The 20,820-nt window shown below is 53.7% G+C and overlaps 6 protein-coding genes across 6 annotated transcripts; 4 read left to right on the plus strand and 2 right to left on the minus strand.

Annotated features, from left to right (window-relative positions):
* Window positions 1-4,665: 4,665 nt before the first annotated feature.
* Window positions 4,666-7,648, plus strand: J7T55_013669 (uncharacterized protein; the record flags this gene model as incomplete). Its single annotated transcript, XM_053140563.1, has 2 exons — window positions 4,666-5,728; window positions 5,829-7,648. 2 exons carry the CDS (start codon window positions 4,666-4,668, stop codon window positions 7,646-7,648), a joined length of 2,883 nt encoding a protein of 960 aa, XP_052996007.1.
* Window positions 7,649-8,285: 637 nt separating this feature from the next.
* J7T55_013670 (50s ribosomal protein 27) lies at window positions 8,286-8,681 on the minus strand (the record flags this gene model as incomplete). The annotated part of the gene is made up of 2 exons (XM_053140564.1): window positions 8,286-8,417; window positions 8,490-8,681. The coding sequence occupies 2 exons, from the start codon at window positions 8,679-8,681 to the stop codon at window positions 8,286-8,288; spliced, it is 324 nt and encodes a 107-aa protein (XP_052996008.1).
* A 352-nt stretch (window positions 8,682-9,033) lies between these two features.
* On the plus strand, window positions 9,034-11,866 carry J7T55_013671 (uncharacterized protein; the record flags this gene model as incomplete). Its single annotated transcript, XM_053140565.1, has 2 exons — window positions 9,034-11,610; window positions 11,684-11,866. The coding sequence occupies 2 exons, from the start codon at window positions 9,034-9,036 to the stop codon at window positions 11,864-11,866; spliced, it is 2,760 nt and encodes a 919-aa protein (XP_052996009.1).
* Window positions 11,867-13,409: 1,543 nt separating this feature from the next.
* J7T55_013672 (uncharacterized protein) lies at window positions 13,410-15,037 on the plus strand (the record flags this gene model as incomplete). The annotated part of the gene is made up of 3 exons (XM_053140566.1): window positions 13,410-13,715; window positions 13,824-14,500; window positions 14,584-15,037. 3 exons carry the CDS (start codon window positions 13,410-13,412, stop codon window positions 15,035-15,037), a joined length of 1,437 nt encoding a protein of 478 aa, XP_052996010.1.
* A 2,038-nt stretch (window positions 15,038-17,075) lies between these two features.
* J7T55_013673 (pyrroline-5-carboxylate reductase) lies at window positions 17,076-18,210 on the plus strand (the record flags this gene model as incomplete). The annotated part of the gene is made up of 3 exons (XM_053140568.1): window positions 17,076-17,115; window positions 17,241-17,759; window positions 17,906-18,210. The coding sequence occupies 3 exons, from the start codon at window positions 17,076-17,078 to the stop codon at window positions 18,208-18,210; spliced, it is 864 nt and encodes a 287-aa protein (XP_052996011.1).
* Window positions 18,211-18,809: 599 nt separating this feature from the next.
* J7T55_013674 (calcium proton exchanger) lies at window positions 18,810-20,501 on the minus strand (the record flags this gene model as incomplete). The annotated part of the gene is made up of 5 exons (XM_053140569.1): window positions 18,810-18,982; window positions 19,062-19,173; window positions 19,236-19,889; window positions 19,946-20,157; window positions 20,255-20,501. 5 exons carry the CDS (start codon window positions 20,499-20,501, stop codon window positions 18,810-18,812), a joined length of 1,398 nt encoding a protein of 465 aa, XP_052996012.1.
* Between the last annotated feature and the right edge of the window lie 319 nt (window positions 20,502-20,820).

The following is a 20,820-nucleotide window of genomic DNA, read 5'->3' on the forward strand; positions in this document are numbered from 1 at the left end:
TTTCACAAATATTCTTGACAAGTGTCTTGGGTCTTTGGGAAAGATGTGATAGCAGGGAAAGAGAGTGCTGGTTAACATGCTGAACAGAATCGAGGACCGGTCTAAGAGAGGAGGACGGGAGGGTATTTGAATTGGATTGCGCCGGTGCGAGGGACAGGCCAAGAATCCCAGAAGGGTAATCCGGTCCAGTAGTCAGAGTTCTGGGCGTTTGGGTACGGTCTGGTTGGGCTTGCCTGGCTGTGCCTGGGGTCTGGGTGCGTGCTCCGTCAGTCTGGTCTGGGGGGAGGGTGAGAAGAGGCCGATGGGAGGGAACGTCAGTAAGGCGACGATCGTTTTGGGACGGTTGGAACGTCACGGCTCTGTAACGCTGCGCAGGTCCTTGCAGGTCATGGCAGGTCCCCAGAAGCTAATCCATGTGCTAGCGTCGCGCCCGAGGTCACTCGTTCGCGCAGGCGTGTGGGGCGGGCCACAGGGGTGCGAGAGACGCTGTACGAGTCGCCATTCGTGGGATTAATGAGGGGCAGCTCTCTCGCTCTCGATAGGCGCACAGTCTGGGGCACGGCGAACATTCTAGGCTCTGTCCACCTCACCCACCACACCCTGCAGGCACAAGCAAACACCATCTGCGAACCCCCAACCCTTTCCGCCGTCCTGGGCTCTGGCTGTCCTGCCTCTCTGGGGTTGGTTGGCGGGCTGGCTAGCTGCCTCGGTGGTCACTGGTCTGGGTACCATTGAGGACAGAGAGGAAAAGAAGAGAGAGGGAAAGAGGGTGTGGTGGGGCACGAGAAATTATCTGTCAACCAGGTGAGCACTTCCACATCCTTCCTCCCGCCAAACAAAGTTCAAACATCCGGGAGCGGCCTTCAGGGAACCGCCTAGAATCCCCCGCAATACCAAGCCCTCGTCAAACTTTCTGACTTTCTGCCATGGTGGGGCGCGACAGCTGTTCCTATCCCGTGCTGGCGTGCCCCCTCAGTCCCCTCAGAATCTGCCACCGAGTGCCTCATCGGGGAGGGAATCTTGGAGAAATCAACCCATCTGTCTAGGCAATCTGGGCAATCTGGGCCACCTTGGTGTCTGGGCGCCCAACCGCCCGCACTCGTATCGCCGATGGCACGATCTCTGGGGACGGCACTGCTAGCTAGTCTAGATGCCACCGTGCACGGCAATCTCACGCCCGTCGAGGCTGTCGCGTGCCCATGCCACCGGCATGGTGATGCTTTGGATGAAGCCATACCTGGCGAGGTCTATATAATGCCCCAAGCCTCCCGTTCTGCCCTCGCGACGGGTAAGCCGAGTGCTTGGAGTGCAGCAGATTGAGGAATGCAAAACTCCAGCCAGCCAGCCAACGGCCATGCGACACTCTGGGTTACATGCACCAGATCGGGTTGCGCTTCGATCCCAAGCCTGAAAGGCGTGATTGCTTACTCCCAATATCCCTGGGCCCTACCGACCTCCCCGGATTACCAGATTCGTACTCACTCCTACATCGCAGGTCTCACACCAACTCTCACGAAGAAAACAGAAAAGAAGAATCAGTCACAAAAAAAAAAAAACACCCACTTGACAATGCATTGCCCCAAGTCAGGCCAACAACATTATTGAGTCCAAGAGCAAAAGGTTCATGCTGTCGGGGAAGGTTAAGCGAGTCGTGCAGGGCGGGGGCAGCACAGGCTGACAGGTTGAAGTTCGCCCTGCGACCCGACAAGGCCGTGACCGGAAAAGGGGTCCAGATGCATCCATCGTGACCTCCGGATACAGTATACGCGTCAAGTTCCAACACGAGGTGGACTGCATCCGTCCAACGGTCATGCGGCATTGACCTTCCACTCTTGGCTGTCCCGTTTCCAACCTGACCGTTGGTACGAGCGTGCGTTTGTCTGGGAACCCAGGCGAAAAGGGGCAGTGATTTATTAATGGAAGCCCAAGATATAATCGCACACACCCGCCGCCCCTCGAGCCAAATCTCCCGCCCGGGCCGTCCGCCCTTTGGGCTCTCTCAACCCAGCATGCCCAACCCCACATAACCAGACGGAGTGTGCATCTAACATCGTGGGCCAACAACACTGACTTCCTACCTCGCGACACGGACCTGGCCCCCGGATCTCCGGTCTGCACAGACAGTTGTACCGTGGCGGAACTAGGGGAGCCGAAATCAAAATTGTTCCTCGAGACCCAATCACGCTTATGTCCGATGCGACGCAGACGCTTTTTATTGGAACACTTGCCGCACCGAGCCGGCGGCGCATCGCTGTCACCCAGACCTCGTCCCCGGCCGGGGTCATGCACGACAGCGAGGAGCGAAACAGTCACGGCCGCCTCGGACACGCACGCTACATAGGGCTCATTCAGTTACCTGCACAGCCTCTAACATCCAGCGCTGAATTGGCGATCAATAGCTGCAGTCCGTCGGCGGATTCAAGGTTGCGACCTTCGCTTTCCTAACATAACGACCGGCGCCTCGCGAGATTTGTGAGCAATAGACTTGCAACTACAGAAAGGGGAAGATAAGCCCACGATGCGTCCCCACCAAGCAGCTCCTCTTTATCACGACGTTGGACGGAGTGGTGTTTCCGCCTGCAGAAACGTCTGGACCGTCTGGCTGCATGCAACTCACGATCTCAGGAGGGTCTCGAGCTGTTTCGAGAGGCTGACAAAGGCAACTCCACACAGTCGCCCATAGTCCTCACACATGTGTCGGTCCCCTGTCACGACTGTCGTACTGCCGGAGACTCCAGTCCTTCTCGTCGCTGAAGATCTTGGGGCCCCGAAGATCCCTCGCTGCCTCACAGCCACATCAAGAATCCCACTGGCCCAGTGACTTCATTCTAGAACCGGTCCTGAGGCCCACTGACGCCACTCGCCGCCACACTTCGCGCTCTCACGCTTGCAACATCGACACCTACCTGATCCTCTGCACATCCCCGGCTGACTCAGCTTTCCACACGCAAATGTGCAACTGTCAGAAAATGATCAGCGATTGACGTACACCCCACATATTCATCACTATCGGCCTGGGGGTTACATCAACCTGCCATCAGCTCCAGTCAGAGTCCTCCGCGACCGCGCCCCAGCTTCCCCGGGCCGTAGAATCCAGGCGACGTACCAATTGTAAACAAGGCCCACCTCGGATGATATCACTCGCTCAGGGTATTTGAGCCGCATTGATAGGCATTGCGTGCAGCAGCAGCAGCAGCAGCTATTTTGTCATCGTCGATATCGTCAGGGGATCTTCACGCCCCTCACTTTCCCCACGACCCTGAACTGGACAATTACATCAGTCGCCTCCCAGAGAAGACTGGACCCTGCCCTACGCAGGACCAGATGCTCCGGAGACAGTTCAGAACCCTAGCTCCGGTACCGATGATATCACCACGGGCACATTCGAGCCACGTACCTAGCAGGCAAGGCCTTGCAAGAGGAAGACAGCTTCGCCGGCCTCTGTTGGCCGGGTCAGCCGGGCCCCTCCTTGCTCCGTTGTGCATCGAGATCCCATCCGAGACCAAAGGCCCCTTAGGCTCCCGGGCCGAAAGGTCTGCGGCCCGCCCCCGATGATATCACTGCTGCAGGTACGTTCCTGGAGCTGCGTACGTCGCGTGGCGGGGATGGCGTGTCTATCAGCGGTCAGGTGCCCTGGTGCCATGGCAAGGCGGTCGCATCACAGCGACCACAGGACAAAAATAAGACCTCCCAATGAGGAAATCCGTACTGAAGGAATCCCGATTTGTTTCGTGTGCTATGGTTGTTCCAGATAAGGCCTTGAAATCCGTCAAATTTGGCGTAGGGCCACGCTTCTGTGATGGAGGGCATTGCCTGAGATGCCTGATGCAGGGAGTGCAGCATTGCAGCACTGCAACCTTGTCCAGCCCAGCAGGGCTGCATATCTTGATATTACGGGACAGCCCAACCAGAGCTTTTGGCCAGTTTGGCTGCAACCACGACCATTGAGTGACTCAAAAAAGAAAACGCTGACAGCACGTCTGTCTTAACATCGGAAGTTTTCAACGAACTCAAGTAATATGCACACACTCTCTCTCCTTACAGTCAGCCGGCCAACTTGCGAGTGTTTGTTTATCGTTGGCCTCTGACTCTCGTCTCTTCCAACGGCAACAAGACGTGACTAGTGGTGCACATTCGCAGCCACGAAACCCATTTGTCTGTTGCCGTCTTTGTCACGAAGACATGTGACGTTCGCGATTGCATAGTCTCGCTGTGGGTTTCTTTCTCTTCCGTATTGATGGTCCAGCCTGCAGTCATTCCGCAAGCTGCGCGTCTCTCACTTGCGCGAGGCAAGCCAGTGCTGCCTTATTGATGTTGCTTGGGCTCAAGACAAGAATAAGGTGTTGGAAGTGCTGGGTTTGCCGAAACGTATTGATTGGGTGCGTGCTTGCACTCCTAGGGGCGTCATCTATGGCAGCTCGTGATCCTATATAAGATGTCTCTCCCTCTTCGATGGGTTTCGTATAGTTGGTCTTGCTTATCATCGGTCTCCATTGGATGTCTGAATCAAAATTCCAGCTTGACGAAGTGCATCACTCGTCTTGTCTTGCTGGATTCAGTCTTCTAAAGAGACTTTCCTGTCCGGAACAAACCTTGCATCGTCTTGGCCGAGATTGCATTACTTGTCCGGTAGAGTTTTTGGTGTGATTTTGCATTGTCAAGCCTATGCCGAAGGTAAAACGAGGAGGTCCGGGAGGCAGGGGAGGAGGCGGACAGGGCGTGGCAGGTCGTCCTCAAGGGGAAGTTCTGCCTACTCGCCCTGGAGTAGCTAGTAACCCGACTCCTGTCTCACTGTATGCCAATTGTTTTGATCTCGTGGTCAAGAAAGGCAAATTGAATGTCTACTTGAACACTTTCAAGGTTCTGGGTCACAAGAACCAAGAAATCAGAGGCGCAACAGCCAAGAGAATTTTCAAACTTGCTCTGGAAAGCCTCCAAACCCAGCCCAACGAGTACGCCACGGATTTCCAGCAACAGATCGTCACCCTGAGTCGCCTCGAAGTACCTCTCAATTCCAACAAAGAGAGACGACTCGAGATTGAGAAATGCGCCGTCAACTTTGAAGGCCCTGAGGTGGAGCTCCGACTCGACGACTCTGTCTTGAACTCGCCCTCACCGAATGCCATCAATTGCCTTAACCTCATTATGGGCCATTGGGCCCGAGAGCAGACGAACGTTGCAGCCATCGGAAGGCACAGGTTTTTCCCACAGTCGAACAACTGGTTTTCAAGGCCTCCAAAGGGCTCCAAGCCGCAACTGAATCTTGGGGATCGTTTTAATACTGACACTCCTGAGTCGCTGTCCGTTTCCCGAGGATTTTTCCAAAGCGTGCGCCCAGCTAACGCCAAATTGCTACTCAACGTGAACACGACCTTTGGTGTCTTTCGCCCCGAAGGCAACATCAAAAATTTGTACGATGCGCTTGAAAAGAAGTACGATTTTACCAAGAATTCGGTGACTAAGATCGAAGTCTTGACCAGACTCCACGAAGCTATTGCCAAGGCATTGGTGATTTACGAGAATCCAAAGGACAATAAGCTGCAGACGGTGCGCATTGCAGGTTTCGGTCGCAAGACCGACTCAGGAAATGACAAAGGCAACCCAAGCAATGAGAAAGATCATCCGCTGCTGATTAAGGAGGACTTCCCTAGGCCGGGTTATGTCAGTTTCTGGTTCAAAAAAGGCACGAAGGAGGGATACCGTACAGTCAAGGACCATTTCCGCGAGAGTGAGTCTGACCATTCCTTCTTACTATGACTTCGTTCAGTTACATCTCCATGAGATTTCTCGTGCTATGTTGGTGAGCTCAAATGACTGATGAACAATAGCATACGGGGTTCCCTTAAACCCGCATCTGCCCCTAGTCAACATGGGAAAGCCGACACGCCCACAATACATCCCAGCCGAGAAATGCAGGCTTGTATGGGGCCAGAAACTGACGCGAAAAGTCACTGAGATTCCAGGTCTCACCCAAGAGAAGTTGAACGATCTGAACTTGTTCACGTGTCGACGCCCTTATGACAACCTGACTTGGATAAAATCCGTACATCAACACTTGAGCCTTGTTCCAGGCGTGAACAAAGCGCTGACGAACTTCGGGGTGTCTGTTGGTAAGAACCTGGTCAAAGTCGACGGGCGGACGTTGGCTTCTCCGACCATCAAATACTCAGTGGAAAGATCAGCCCAGGTGAACAATGCTTCGTGGTCACTGACGAACGTCAACTTTATCAAGACAGCCACAGTGCAGCGATGGACGTGGGTTTTCATGAGCAGAGACAAAAGGGATACCCCCAGTAGTGTCAGTAGGTTTATCGGTGAGCTGCGCAACATTTTGCGCGACAAGTGTGGCCAAGGCGATGAATATGACGTTGCCGAAGACCATTGCATCAATGCTGACGAAGGCATTGCGGGTCTGAACAGAATCTTGAGTTCGGCCAAGGCCAAGGGGATTTCACTCGTCGTCCTGATATGCCAAAACAAGATGTCCGTCACAACTTACAACGCAGTCAAGTTTATTGGAGACATTCTACATGGCATCCACACTTCTTGCATTTTGGAGGAAAGCTGCCGAAAGCTCAACGAAGGAACGAACAAGGAAGCCTTCGATTGGAACTACTTTGCCAATGTGGCCATGAAGATCAACTTGAAGTTGGGCGGGATCAATCACAAGCTTGAACAGACGGTCGAGCTATTCAGAAAACCTGGGCTCATGGTAGCTGGCTACGATGTGACTCATCCGACAGGAGAAGACAGCATCGGTGAAGAGAACGAGGCCAAGGAGAGTGCCACTATGGACGACGGCGTCAAGGGACCTGACGAAGGGGTCAAACAGACCCAAGATCCAAAGAACGATTCAGAGGACCCTAAAAAAGAGCAGAGTCAGGTTGGTGTTGTCGTCAGTACCGACACGGATCTTGGCAGGTGGTTTCCATACTACTGGAACCAGCCACCCAGGCAGGAGATGACGAACACAACCCTCGTCGATGCATTTGTGTCCGGATTCGAAGCTTGGAAGTCGGCAAATGTCAATAAGAAGGTTCTCAAAGCTGTCATTTACCGGGACGGTGTGTCTGAGAGCCAGTTCCAACAAGTCCTTGAGCAAGAAGTACCCCAAATCAGGACTGCGCATGCACGTGTGTTTCCTGATGCGAAGCTGGATATTACACTCTTGGTCGCTATCAAACGACACGCAACTCGCTTCTTTGTCGGGAACGATGAATCGGCACCCAATATCAAACCCGGGACGGTGGTCGACAACGGCGTCACTCAGCCGAAGTACTGGGAGTTCTTCTTGGCCTCCCACGCCGCGGTCAAGGGAACCACCAAGCCAACCCGCTACGTTGTGCTTGTCGATGAGATATTCAGGAAGGGCTTCTCCCAGATTGGTCCCGCCAACGAGCTTGAGAGATTTACGAACCAGATGTCTCATCTGTTCGGCCGTGCGACCAAGGCAGTCAGTGTCTGCACCCCGGCTTACTACGCCGACATTCTCTGCACAAGAGCGCGTGCCTACAAGGCTGCACTAGACGACGCCAACACCAGATTCGTAGTCGAAAAGTCTATCGCAAATGAGAAGGAAGACGTAAGGGCCCGCGTATTGGCTGGCGAAATTCATCCCGACATGAAGAATTCGATGTATTGGATCTGATAGGACTGGCCGGTGCTCTTGGCCCTTGTTCACCATGCTAGACGGTCTCCTGATTTCTGTTGTGTCAAATGAGGCTCGACGCCCCATGGTGACACCAGTCTGTACGACTATGGTTCGCCCTTTCTTCTCGAAAGAGGATGAGACGTCCCTGTTGACAGCCTCTATGTTGCATGTTTTGGTGAAAGGGGCGGGTTTGGGTGTGGGGGGCTTGAATTTGGAAGATTGGTTGGAAGCGCATGTGAGCATCTGTCATGGAGTTTCTTTTTGATGCGGTGATGATAGCATGATCTTACAATTACAAAACTGGATTCAGAAATTGAACCACTTTGAAGCACAATGAGCCCATGGTCTATAAAATGCCAGCAATTCGACTGATGTGACCCGTGTCGTTCAGTCGAATCAGTCCGAATCTCCCCAATGGGCCGCTCGTGTACTTTGATATCAACAGAACGTGAGCCAGTTCCGCCCTTCGCTCTCGAATGTATGAGTACATTGCATCGGCGGATGAGGTATAGCCCCTGACCCCCCGGGTGGAAACCACTATCGGACAGATGCTCAATCGCGCGTCCGATGTCTCCTATGAAACATACGAAAATTCGTATTATATTTGCTTCGCCAATTGAGTCGCTTTTGTTCTTCAGTCCAGCCCGTTCTCCGCCTTCCACCTGTCCAAGTACAACTGGGGACTCCTCGGGCCCTCCTTGCCGTACTCTCGGTAGGTCTCCATGCCTGATTTTGCTCTTACGTTCTCGGTGACAAAAGGTGTGAGCTATGCGAGTAATCAGCATATCAGTCCGGCACCGTCTCAGACAAATGGATCAAAACCGAAAGGAGCTCGTACCTTGAATGTGTCCAACCCTGCGGGCACAACGTATGTCCGCACTTTCTCATAATCGATCCTGAAGCCACCCCATTTGTTGTGCTGTCCCATGTTTCCTGTGCGATTTCCCTTGTAGAAGCCCTTATTGATGTCCTTCGTCGTCAACCGCAGCTTGCGGAACTTCTTGCCGAGTGCTTGTGTTGGCCTGAACATGGTTGTTGTCTGTTTCGGGGGTCAACTTGACCCAGGGTAGCCGTTGGCGATTTGGGGAGCTGTGACAGAGTATTTGGCAGCCAATGCAGCTTTGGAGTCGACTCGGGGCGACCAGAGACCCAAATAAACCAATGTTTGAGCTGGCGTATCGTCAATGGCGCGTCGGTTCCCCAGGGTCACTGACAGTTGAAGTCGGAGGCTTGAGTGATGGAATTTTGGCGCCAATTGCCTGCCGGCCACATTGGCGGGCTGCTATCGATAAGCGTCCACTCTAAATTTTTGGATTCCTTCAAGGGTCTTTACAACCTACTCTGCGCTTCTGCCAATAATTTTCGTGACGACCAAATCAAAAATGCCAGGACGTCAATCTCATGGCCGAAGCCTGCTGGGCAACTCGCAGGCCAAAGCTTCAAAACGACCGAACCAGAAATCTAAAGCAAAAGCCCGAGCGCATGCACTCGATGCCTTCGCCATCGCTGGGAAACAAGTCCAGCCGGACCGTATGACCAGGCGCGGAAGAGACCTGGAGCTTGATCCCGAGAAACACGCCAGAGGCAGCAAGCATCGTCGAGACGAGGATGACGAAGACGATGACGAAGAGGACGATGAGGACGAGGACGAAGGTCCGCGCAAGAAGCGTCCTCGACAAGCTGTGGCCGACGGTGACGACGAGGACGAAAGCGATGGCGAGGAAATAGATGGTGGTAGTGACAGTGAGGGTAACGAGTGGCACGTGGGTGTCAAATCGGATGACGACGACTCAGAGATTGAGAGCGACGAAGCCTTTGGCGAAAGCGACGACGAGAAATTCGACGGATATGCATTTGGAGGTGGTCGTGCGCAAAAGAAGAAGAAGAAGAATAAGGGAGACGAAAGCTCTGACGATGAAGATGAAAATGACGACGATGGTGAATCGCTGGGTTCGGATGCTATCGATCTTGCGGATGCGCTAGTCCAGTCCTCAGACGATGATGACGAGGAGGAGGGTTCTCAGGGCGATACAGAGTCCGGATCGGAGGAAGAATACTCTGAATCTGAGCCGGACGACGATTTCGACGACGGTCATGCCGAAGTAGATCCAAAGAAGCTGGCCGAACTCCAGCAACTCTTCAAAGGCTATGCAGGCTCGGACAACGAGAACACAGAAGCAGATGCTGGGTCGCGCTCAACAAAGGCGAGCTTATTACAAGGCCTCGGGCTCTTGGACACTAAGGATCCTCTCATGAAGAAACAACTGAAATTAATAAAGAAAGAGGAAAAAGCCGAGGCGGGCAAGAAGGGAACACCCAAGAAGCTTGATGTACCGCTCGCTAGGCGACGACAAGACCAGCTAGACCGAATCGCAGCCTACGAGCAAACGAACAAGACATTAGACAGGTGGAACGATACGGTCAAGCAGAACCGCCGGGCCGATCACCTCATGTTCCCGCTCCCGGACACTCTTGCCGATGCTGGACTTGACAATGGCGAACTTCTTCCCCTGACCAAGAAAACCGCTGGCACTGAGCTTGAGCAAGCAATCATGTCCATTATGGAGGAGTCTGGCCTCGGGCCCGGCGCGCAGTCAGAAAAGCAGCAGGAAAAGAAAATCGACGCCAACGGCGAGGAGCAGACCATCTCCCGTTCCGAGCTGAAAGAGCTCTGGGCTCAGCGCCGTAAGGACCGTGAACTCCAATCTCGTGAGCAGAAGCGCGCAAAGCGCATCAAGAAGATCAAGTCCAAAACATACCGCAGAGTTCACCGCAAGGAGCGACTGGGCGAGGAAGCTAAATTGCATGAGGAGATGAAGGCTAGCGGGGAGATTGATTCGGAAGATGAGCGCGAAGCTGCCGCGCGGCGGCGCGCTCTGGAGAGAGTGGGCGCAAAGCACAAGGACAGTAAATGGGCCAAGATGGGTTCCAAGGTCGGTCGCGCTGCATGGGATGATGACTATCGGGCGGGTCTTACAGACATGGCCAGGAGAGACGAGGAGTTGAGAAAGAGAGTCGAAGGGAGGACTCATGCGGGCGAAGGTGACGAAAACGATTCAGATGCAACATCATCATCAGGGGACGAGGATGGAAATTCCAGGTTACTCAAGGAGCTCGATGGAGAAGACGACGAGGACGAAGACACCGGTCCATACGCCAATCTCATGAAGCTCAAGTTCATGCAGAGAGCCGAGGCCACGCGCAGACAGGAAAATGACGGTCTTGTTGCGGAAATCCGTCGTGGTCTTGAATCTGGATCAGAACAGGAGGATGACAGTGACGCTGAAGTTCAGGTGGGGCGACGGTCATACGGCGTGCCAGAACAGAAGAAGCGCTTGCAGCGAGAGGTATCCTCGATCAGCAACGGTGCAAAGAACAAGCCTTCAAAAGGCGGACTCTCGAGCACTAACGCACACACCACATCTGCAACAGATTCCAACGATGCATCGTCAGTACCGGGGGTACCAGACGCATGGTCGGGCGGAAAAGCGGCTGTTGAGAGGAAGAAAAAGAAAAGCACAGCCGACAGGCTAGGGGATCAGTTGGACATCAGTAACGTTGTTGGCCAGCCGACTACCGATCTGCTGAAGTCATCTAAGGCCAAGACTGCGTCCAGAGCCGCAAACGCAGGTGTTGGAGCCATAGATGACTCCTCAGACGATGAGTTCCACCATCCTCTCGCGGTCCGGGACCAGACGCTGGCCAGCCGTGCGTTTGCAGGCGACGAAGTCGTGGTTGAGTTCGAAGCAGAAAAAGAAGCCGTTATGTCAGAGGATGATGAAAAGATGGTCGATAATACCATGCCAGGCTGGGGAAGCTGGGCCGGAGAGGGCATCAGCAAACGGGCTATGAAGCGCAACAAGGGCAAGGTTATGACCAAGAAAGAAGGCATCAAGAGGAAGGACCGGAAGGACGCAAAACTGGAGCGAGTCATCATTAACGAGAAGAGGAATCGCAAGGTAAGTAGTGGAATTCTCGTCTTGGCTGATCTCGCAAAAAAGACCGTCGTCACTAACCCAGCTTTTCAAACAGAACGAGAAATTCCTCGCCTCGCAACTTCCGCACCCCTTCGAGTCCAGACAGCAGTACGAGCGGTCTCTCCGCCTCCCCGTTGGACCCGAATGGATGACGAAGGAATCGTTCCAGACGTCAACGAAGCCTAGGGTCATCGTGAAGCAAGGAATCATCGCGCCTATGGCAAAGCCGACAGTTTGAGTGATTCCGGTTTGTCGGGACTATCACTTGCTCAATTGACTCGCTCAGTATGAAGTCCGGAGTTCAGGGATACTATCAGATGCCGTATGTAGGGTGGCAATTCATTATGGCGACCAGTACATATGATGAAAGCCATCTCACAGGATTACAATTGGTACTTTGAGCTACTACTTGCGTGAAAACCACAGCTTGTCTGGGAAGTATGCCAACTCTAATCATTGACTTTGAGCCTGAAGGGATATGCGGATAGACTACAGAGACGGTAATTGGCCCCGCTCCCCGCCAGCTTGGCCAATATATCAAGTGCACATACAGAAACTTGTTCGTCCATAATCGTGCTCGAACAAGAGTTTGACGTTTGTGTGCTTGGGTTGATGAGGGGCACTTTTTGCGTTGCTACTATGTACGAGTCCCTTGCAGAAGACTTCCGAGACGCCGCAACGCCACCAGCACTACACAGTACTTTGATATTTCGACAGACTTTTTGTTGACGTTTCCTCTATTTTCACATCGTCCATTCCAGCTTTCTACGTTAATTCGCCGACTACAAGGCGGACGAATCTGCCCAAAGACCCACTTGGTGCTGTGGGACGCTTGTAGTTGAGCCGCATGGATGAGAGCTGTGAACCCCTGGCTCCCGTCTGAAGCCTCAATGATCGGCACCTCTCACAGGAGCATTACTTCCATCCATGTCTCCAATTCAAAAATCGAGTGGCAACACGTCTCCCATTCGAGCCCCAACACACGGAGCTTTCCAGCCTCTAAACTCCTGTTTTCTTTTCATTGGCGTGTTCGCGGGAATTCAAATATGACAGAGCTTGTAAGGTGGAGCTGCCGTGGACCGATCTCCGGTAGGGTGTAAAGAAGTCTTCATCATGACGACGGAGAAGGACCTCCGGATGGGTCCAGTCTTGCTGCAAACTTGACTCTCGAGGCCTGACACTCGCAGCAATACTATAGTTCTGAGGGCTTCAGTTACGTCAGAGGGGATACCATACTGTCACTATGGAGCAATTTTCGCCTGGCTTCATCTGCTTGTAAAAAAAAACAGCTTCAGTCGGCATACGATCAAGCACCCTCCAACCTTTCATCTTATACGTCCTGTCTTGATGCATCTCGGCGGATCTGTGAAAGTGTATCAAGACCCAAGATTGCACAAAATCTCAATTACCGCATCACAAGAATCGCGACCGCGAAGCGACTGAGGCCTCCTCAATTACAACATCACTGAAGGCAACGTGTTTGTATGCTTGAGCTGCCTGTTCTCAAGAACATATAGTTGATAATTTTGCACAGAAGCTGGGCGAATATCATGTCTGAAGAAGGAACTCGCAAGCCTCACAGCGAGAGCCTTGCTGGCCATGCTGCAGAGCAGAGACAGCTAAACCACTCAGAGCAGCACCATCGATCCGGAGCTTCCAGTGGGCCATTTGGCGAGCAGGGCGACTACTTTCAGCAACCGAATCATGATGGAGCTTCCAGCACTCGTCGTACAGAGCAATCATCGGGTGGCAGCTCAGACAAAATCAAGACACGCCCAAAGATGGCCAGTCGCCCCTCCACCTCGGCATCCTATACCCTCGGCAGGATGCATGAAGACCCAAAGACGTCGGACAAGATATCACGTGTGGTTGCACAGCTGGATGACGAAGGCGTGGAGAATCTGGAGCAGCTCGTATTTGAATTCGCGAAGCAGAGGTCCAAGCCCAAGGGGCAGCTGACATCCTCATACTATCGCGAACAAAACCCTTGGTATGATCAGGAGAGAAGCAAGCCCAACTTCAGTCTTGGCGATACCCTGCCGCACGTCGGCGAAGACAATGAAGAAAGGAGCCCTGGACGTGATCAAGTATGCACTTCTCCCAAGCTCATCTCGCATTTCCCCCGGTACCACATCTGTTCCTGCCATCAGACGAAGACGATGATGGAATATCTCTCTAACCTCTTTCTTTACTAGGACAGAGACAAGCCTGTGTTCAGCCTCGGCGAACCGTTGCCTCACACTGTACGCAGATCAAGACAGCCCCGGAATGACGATGAAGACGTGGAGCAGGGCATCCGCAGAAAACCAACCAAAGAAAGGGTAGACTCAGACGAGACACTCCAAGAGACACGACAAAGGACAACCAACAGACCGCAGAACGACCAAGACGAGGGGACCGAGACAGCGAAGAAATTCCAAATCGACGCTGACACCGTCGGTGGCCAGAGGGAGCAGGATGCAGTCGAGGACGGAAAGGCTGATCCCAACTCGATGCGCAACTGGTGGGCGCGGTTCCGTGCAAAGTACCCAGAGCTGATGGCCGAGTTCCTGTGTACCGCCATGTCTGTCTTCCTCGGGGTCGCGGGCACACTCACCGTCAACCTCTCGAAGGATCAGCCCACCCAGTACGGGTCGTATGAGACGTTGTGCTGGGCCTGGGGGCTTGCGTTCATGTTCGGGATCTATATGGGCGGTGGTGTCTCGGGTGCCCACATGAACCCGGCAATTTCCATCTCGCTTACTGTGTACCGCGGGTTCCCCTGGAAGCGCTGCATTGCATACGTTTTCGTGCAGGTTCTTGGTGCTTTTGCCGGTGGGATTATTGCGTATGGGCTTTATCACGATGCGATCATGGAGGTTGACCCCAAGATGTAAGTGTTATGCCTACGTCTCATTTTATTGGCTCTTCATGGCCTACCGAGACAGATCATTGACCTCATACGTGCATATATAGGACCGAGACATACTCAAGCTGGTTTGCGGTCCCTCAGCAGTGGGTCAGCCCGGCTACGGCGTTCTTCTCAGAGTTCATAGGTGGCGCCGTCATTATGATTGCTGTTCTCTCCCTGGGCGACGATCAAAATAACCCACCAGGCGCAGGCATGCACGCCTTCGTCCTCGGCCTGCTAGTGGCCGTGCTGAAGATGACCCTGGGCTACAACACTGGAGGCGCCATGAACCCGGCAGCCGACCTGGGCCCACGCCTTGCTGCCCTGGCCGGAGGGTACCGGACTGATGACCTCTTCAAGACGGGCTTTTGGGCATACGGCCCGTGGGGCGCCAGTGTTTCGGGAGCTTTGGTCGGGAGCGCCGTGTACGACGCTGTCGTTTTCGTCGGCAGCGAGTCGCCTATCAACTACCGGTGGTCAAAGGAGCAGCACAAGTGGCGTGCCCTCATGAGAAAATAGTGGTGATACTTTCTCGTGTCCGGCTTCTTGGACAAGCTTTTTCTTCTCCCACATGATACGGACGTAGAGTTTCCGTGGCATGTCATTAGCAAGCATGTAATTAACGAGGGACTTCCCAGTGAGCGTGAAATGCTTTGAATAATTCCGCCAGATTTTCCCAATTTTGTGTTTCGCATTTGAACTGAATTGTGAAAGGGCCTCATTGCTTGCCATGGACAAGAATGGTCCTGTCCATAGTGTTCTCTCTCACATTTGCCAGGCTGCCTCCGCCCAGTGAAAAGTTTACTCAAGGCGTCACTTTGCCACGTCAAACCACGAAGTTGTCAGATCAACTCATCAAGGGACAGCACCGAGTATTCTACCGTCCCTCTGATTTGTACTCTCCGGTTGCCAGCGCCCCTTCCTTATTTCTACTTACCTCCACTGGCTCGCGAGCTTTGATTTCGACATCCATATCAAGCCTTTCTGTACTTCCTCCAAGGATCACCGTCCCACCACGGGTCCTTCTTCTCTCCGCTGGCTCCCTCACCATTGCTGTCAGGCGTGCCGGCGGCGGGAGTGTTGTTCTGTGACTCCCGAACCTTGCAGTCTTGGCACACTCGGTCGACCGCGACGTCCTTGTGCTTGCCTCCGGCCCCGAGGCATGACTTGCCCTGCCGCTCTGGTCAGCCGATGGATTTTGGATGAGATGGTCTTGCAAACATATGATGGCCTCCGCAGGGGAAACCTGGAGACGCCGGTCGGTGAATGAGGCCGAGAGGGGGCGAGTAGAAGAGAAGAGAAAAGATATACAAATTCGGGACAATTGTCGAATTTGTTGAAGGCGCGGTGGCCGCACTTGAACAGGCTGTTGATCTGAGTGCACATTGCAGACCTCGTCAAGTATCTGGCACGGGTTGGGTGAGGGCGAGAAGATGTAGAAAGTCCCTGGGTGTTCCGTGAGTTCGATTTTAATATTTCCTCGTCGAAGACAAGACCAACGGTTCATCCACCTAATAGTGGGAATCCTGATGGTGTGGTCCTGTAGGGTGTTGTAGATCAGATCATTGGTGAGACTTTCCCGGATGAGAAGATACCCTCGTCCACCTAATAGTGGGAATGGGTACAGATGAGAAAAGAGAGGTGAGTGATAAGGGCCACTAGAGAAGCAGAGAAAAGCAAAAAGGAAGAATCAGAGACGCATGGCCACGAGACTTTTTGTACTCGGTTGCAGATATGAACGGCCGTCCCGGGGACCCATGTACCGTGCGGGAACATGCGGTCTGGTCTGATGTATGCAGCCAGTAGATCCAAGATTTAACGGCTGGCCCAGTTTCTCAATCGGCAAATTTTCCAGGCGTTCCTGTTGGGGCGAAGATGTTTCTAGTCCCCCTTTCCGTGGCGGCATCCTGCAGCTGTCACTGGGTTTTGACATCCTGCAAATCGAGATATCCGAGCCAGCCATGCGACCTCCCCCAACCCGAGGGGCTCACCCCCCTCGTTTTTTCTTCTTCTTTCTTTCCCTATGGCTTTTCCCCTCGACATGCAATGCATCCCCTTCCAGGCCGGGCAAGTGCTTCGTGGCGACTCGCATTACATCCGGCTCGTAAATGCAGGCCGAGAGGGTGATAATATATAAGCGAGCTGACGGGCTTCTTATCCTGTTCTGTTGCTTGCCCCGTCGCCGCGAGAAGGCTCTCCCCCACGAAGCCGGACGCCATCCACACCTCCCAGCTGCGGGATAATACCAACAAGGCCCACAGCTGTCACGCTACCCGCGGGTAGTGGGCTTTACACGTATGGCTACCTCCAGGGAAGGGGAACGTAACAACCAGAATGAATTGTCCATACATGTACTGCTACAGGAGAGAACACCGCATGTCTTGAAAAGGGTTAGGGTCACTTTGTCGCTAGGTGAGAGGTCATTTTCAGCGGTCCGAACGCGGAGACTCGCAGTGGTCGCTGGTCATCTGCAGTTGTGATGGGTTAGACTCACTCACTCATAGTCGACAACCTCACCTCCTGCAACCAAGACTCGTTGGGACAAAAGTGGGCAAATATGGCGCCTGACTTATCTACGAAGAACATCTCCTTCATTGGTATGTGAACACACCACGTAGAAGAGACCCACCCCACCCCCAGCCTCTGCCCTCAGCTGGACAACCATACAGACATACTCGTTATGCAATGCAAAAGTCTCTCGCAAACTAACAAACCCCAACAGGAGGCGGCAACATGGCCGCGGCCATCATCTCCGGCCTCCTGAGCAAGGGCTTCGACAAGCAGAAGATCCACGTCTCGGAGCCATGGGAGGTCAACCGCAACAAGATGGCCGAGCTGGGCGTCAAGACTACGACATCCAACCTCGAGGCCGCGTCCGGCGCCGACATCCTCATCATCGCCGTCAAGCCCCAGGTCGCCAAGACGGTGTGCCAGGAGCTGGCGGGCGCGTGGGAGTCGTCGTCCTCGAGCCTGCCGCTGGTGGTCTCCATTGCTGCCGGCATCACGAGCGAGAGCCTGCGCAAGTGGAGCACCACGGCCGCCGGCAAGGCGCCGCCCGTCGTCAGGGTCATGCCCAACACGCCCGCGCTGGTGGGCGAGGGCGCCAGTGGCCTCTACGCGGCCGGGGACGACGTCTCGGCCGAGCAGAAGGAGCTCGTCACCGGGCTCATGAGCAGCGTCAGCAAGGCGACCGAGTGGGTTGACAAGGAGGAGTTGCTGGATGTTGTCACTGGGCTATCTGGTAAGCGAGTCCTACTCTAGCCTCCCTCTGTTGCTCCAGGGAGCAGTCTTCCGAACCAGCCCATGGGATGAAGACATAGGAACCCACAGAAACCCTATGCCCTGTCAGACGCTGGAAACGCTCGTCACTGACCCCTGATCCCACAGGTTCCGGCCCCGCGTACTTCTTCGCCATCGTGGAGCACCTGGTCGCGAGCGCGACGCGCCTCGGCCTCTCGGAGGAGCAGGCGACGCGGCTGGCCAAGCAGACGTGCTTCGGCGCGGGCAAGACCATGCTCGAGTCGGCCGAGACGCCCGCGCAGCTGCGCAAGAACGTCACGAGCCCCAACGGCACGACCCAGGCCGCGCTCGAGAGCTTCGAGGCGTCCGGCCTGGCGGGCATCGTCGACAAGGCGGTCGAGGCCGCGACCAAGAGGGGCGAGGAGCTCGGGAGGACGCTGGCGGAAGCGTAGGCCCTCTCTGTTCATGTCGTCCTGGCTGGCCAATGATCATGCTTTTGGGCTGCGGGTAGACTGCCGGCCCACCACAATGCCAGCATTGATCAGTTGGACCAGCCGATGCGGTTTCAGTTTTGCGAGGTAGCAATGTAGGCACCATTCAAAACGTGGAATTGGCATTTCACCCGGACGCCTGAGCTGGTAATTGCAGAATCTTGACCGGCCCCAGATATTTTTACAGTGACAAAAGAAAACTTCCAAAACGCCCACACCCCTTCACTACATTGGTCCGCCTCGATACCAGCCCTTTCCACCAAGCAGAGCAAATTGTTGTAAAATCTTCGCAAACAAGCGGTCAAAATCTTGGAGACCATGTTTGAGTTGACTGTTGCCGGCTTTCCACAAAATTTTGACCCAGAGCTGTTGTTGTTCTGCGCTGGCATTTCGCCCCCTGCTTACTCCATGCATTTCCCAATGCCAAAACCTAGACCAGCAATTCGAAAACCCATGTCCATTCGTGACCGTCTAGTTCGGAACAGTCCAAGATGCTACCCAGAGGCAATTTCGTGGTTTGATCACTACTTCGGTGGCCGTTCATTTGAATCCGGAACTTTTCAGAAGATGGAAGCGTAAATGTTGTTGAGGGCGTCACTAGGGGTGGCGTAGAAAGCCAGGGCGATAATAACGTATAACCCAAAAAGCATGGCACCTTCGAGGTAGTTCGACTTGCCGTCCTGGACAACGTAGGTGACGACGAGGACAGAAATGAAGAACGAAACCGTCTCGACTAAATAAGGGAATGCAGTGTAAGCCTGAGGACCCACAAAAAGAAGCAGACACGCGCGGGAATAATATGGGCAACTTACACGTCTCGAATTGGAAATCCATCGGTCGATCGATGGCCCAACCGAGCAGAACAAGGAATGGAGTAACGAGGAGGGCAATCTGTACACTTGATCCGACAGCAACTCCCATGGCCTGCATCGATGTCAGTGTGATTGTTCAGCGTCGCAAAGAGCCTCTGCCATATCGATACTTACCAGGTCCATTTTGTTCTTGATTGCCACCACACAGGCCGTAACGTGTTCCGCCGCGTTGCCAACAATCGGAATGAGGATGAGACCAATGAAGTTTTTGCTGAGTGCCCCAGTCTCGACAATAGGATCAATAGCGTCGACGAGGTAGTCTGCACAAAACGAAATTATAACGGTTGTGACCACCAGGATTGTCGCTGCAGACCAGGCGCTCATGGATGAGTCTTCCGCTTCTTCGTCGTCCTCCTCCGCAGCCCCGTTTTCTTCCGGTTCCTCAGGGTTGAAGAGGTTCTTGTGCGTCCTCAACTGGAAGAAGAGATAGAGGCAATACAGAAGCAGCAAGATGATGGCTGTCCCTCGCGATAGAATCAAAACGCTCTTGTGGGCGGCTACTTTGTCCTTGTCGCTTTCGAGAACCATGAATAGAGTGGCCGGAATGACTAGGGATGCCGAAGAAAGAGTCATTAGGGAGCAGGCAGTCTGCGCCGTTCCTGAAGCAAACACCTGCTCCGTGCCAACACCGTTCGAATCTCGCATGTTGAATATACCGCCAAAGAAGAAACACATGCCCATTACCAAGAGCAGGTTGGAAAGAATAGATCCAAGCATGGAGGATTTGACCACTTCGATTTGGTTGTTCTGTAGAGCGATAATGCTCACCTAACCCAGGTGTTGGTCATAAGAAATCCAATAGTATCACGAGTTGGAGTACTTACAATCAACTCGACAGCATTACCGAATGTCGCATTCAGCAAGCCGCCGAGAGTCTCGCCCAGTTTGGACGAGATCTCTTCGGTGGCAAAGGACAGGATGGCGGCCAGAGGCACGATGGCCAGGAAATTGAGGGTGAAGACAAGCGTGGGGCTCCATTCGGACACACCGGCAATGATACCAAGTGGAACAAAGATCAAGAGGACATTGACATAGTCTGTAATGAGAGTAAGAACACGATATGGTCAAGAGGGAAGTAGTATCAGAAGCGTCTATTTCATTTAGAAATGAGCTTTGGGTCGGGAGGCACTTACTACTGAGCAATGTAATCTTGAGTATGTTGAAAACGTGTACCGGCCACCTCACAAATGGATTTGGACTGTGCAACCCAGGTGTTTCTTTCCCCAGGAAGACCTGGCCCCAGAAGCTGCGGCCATTGTGGGACGAGTTACCGCCGTTCAGATGGCCGACCAAGGGAGTGTTCTCGTTGACATGGCTCTGGCCTTCGTCGTCGGCAGAACCGTTCTGGCCGGTCCTGTCGATTTTGAAACTGGGTCGCATTCTTTTTAGTTGGTCTCGGAAGTTGACGTTTGCTGTTTTGCGGCAAACCGCATTGTCAGCGATTTAGCTTTGCAAGGCCCCGCGCGTTGCGGAACGCTTCAGGAAGAACGGTAGTAACCACGAGTAGGGCAGAGCTTGGACCAGGGTTGTAAGGTACGGATGACGACTAGAAGGAGGTCGGGCATGAAGCTACTCGGGAGAGCTGGCAGAGAATGCAAGAAGGGGATTGGTGTTTCAAGGTGTGAGAGGGTGGACGGAGGTGAGAGATGGACAAGTTATGTGTAACGTCGGGGCCGGGAAAGTGATTCAGAGGACGTTA

The sequence above is a fragment of the Diaporthe amygdali genome (genome assembly GCF_026229845.1).
Source record: "Diaporthe amygdali strain CAA958 chromosome Unknown NODE_7_length_1459731_cov_64_868725, whole genome shotgun sequence".
Classification (NCBI taxonomy): Eukaryota; Fungi; Ascomycota; class Sordariomycetes; order Diaporthales; family Diaporthaceae; genus Diaporthe; species Diaporthe amygdali.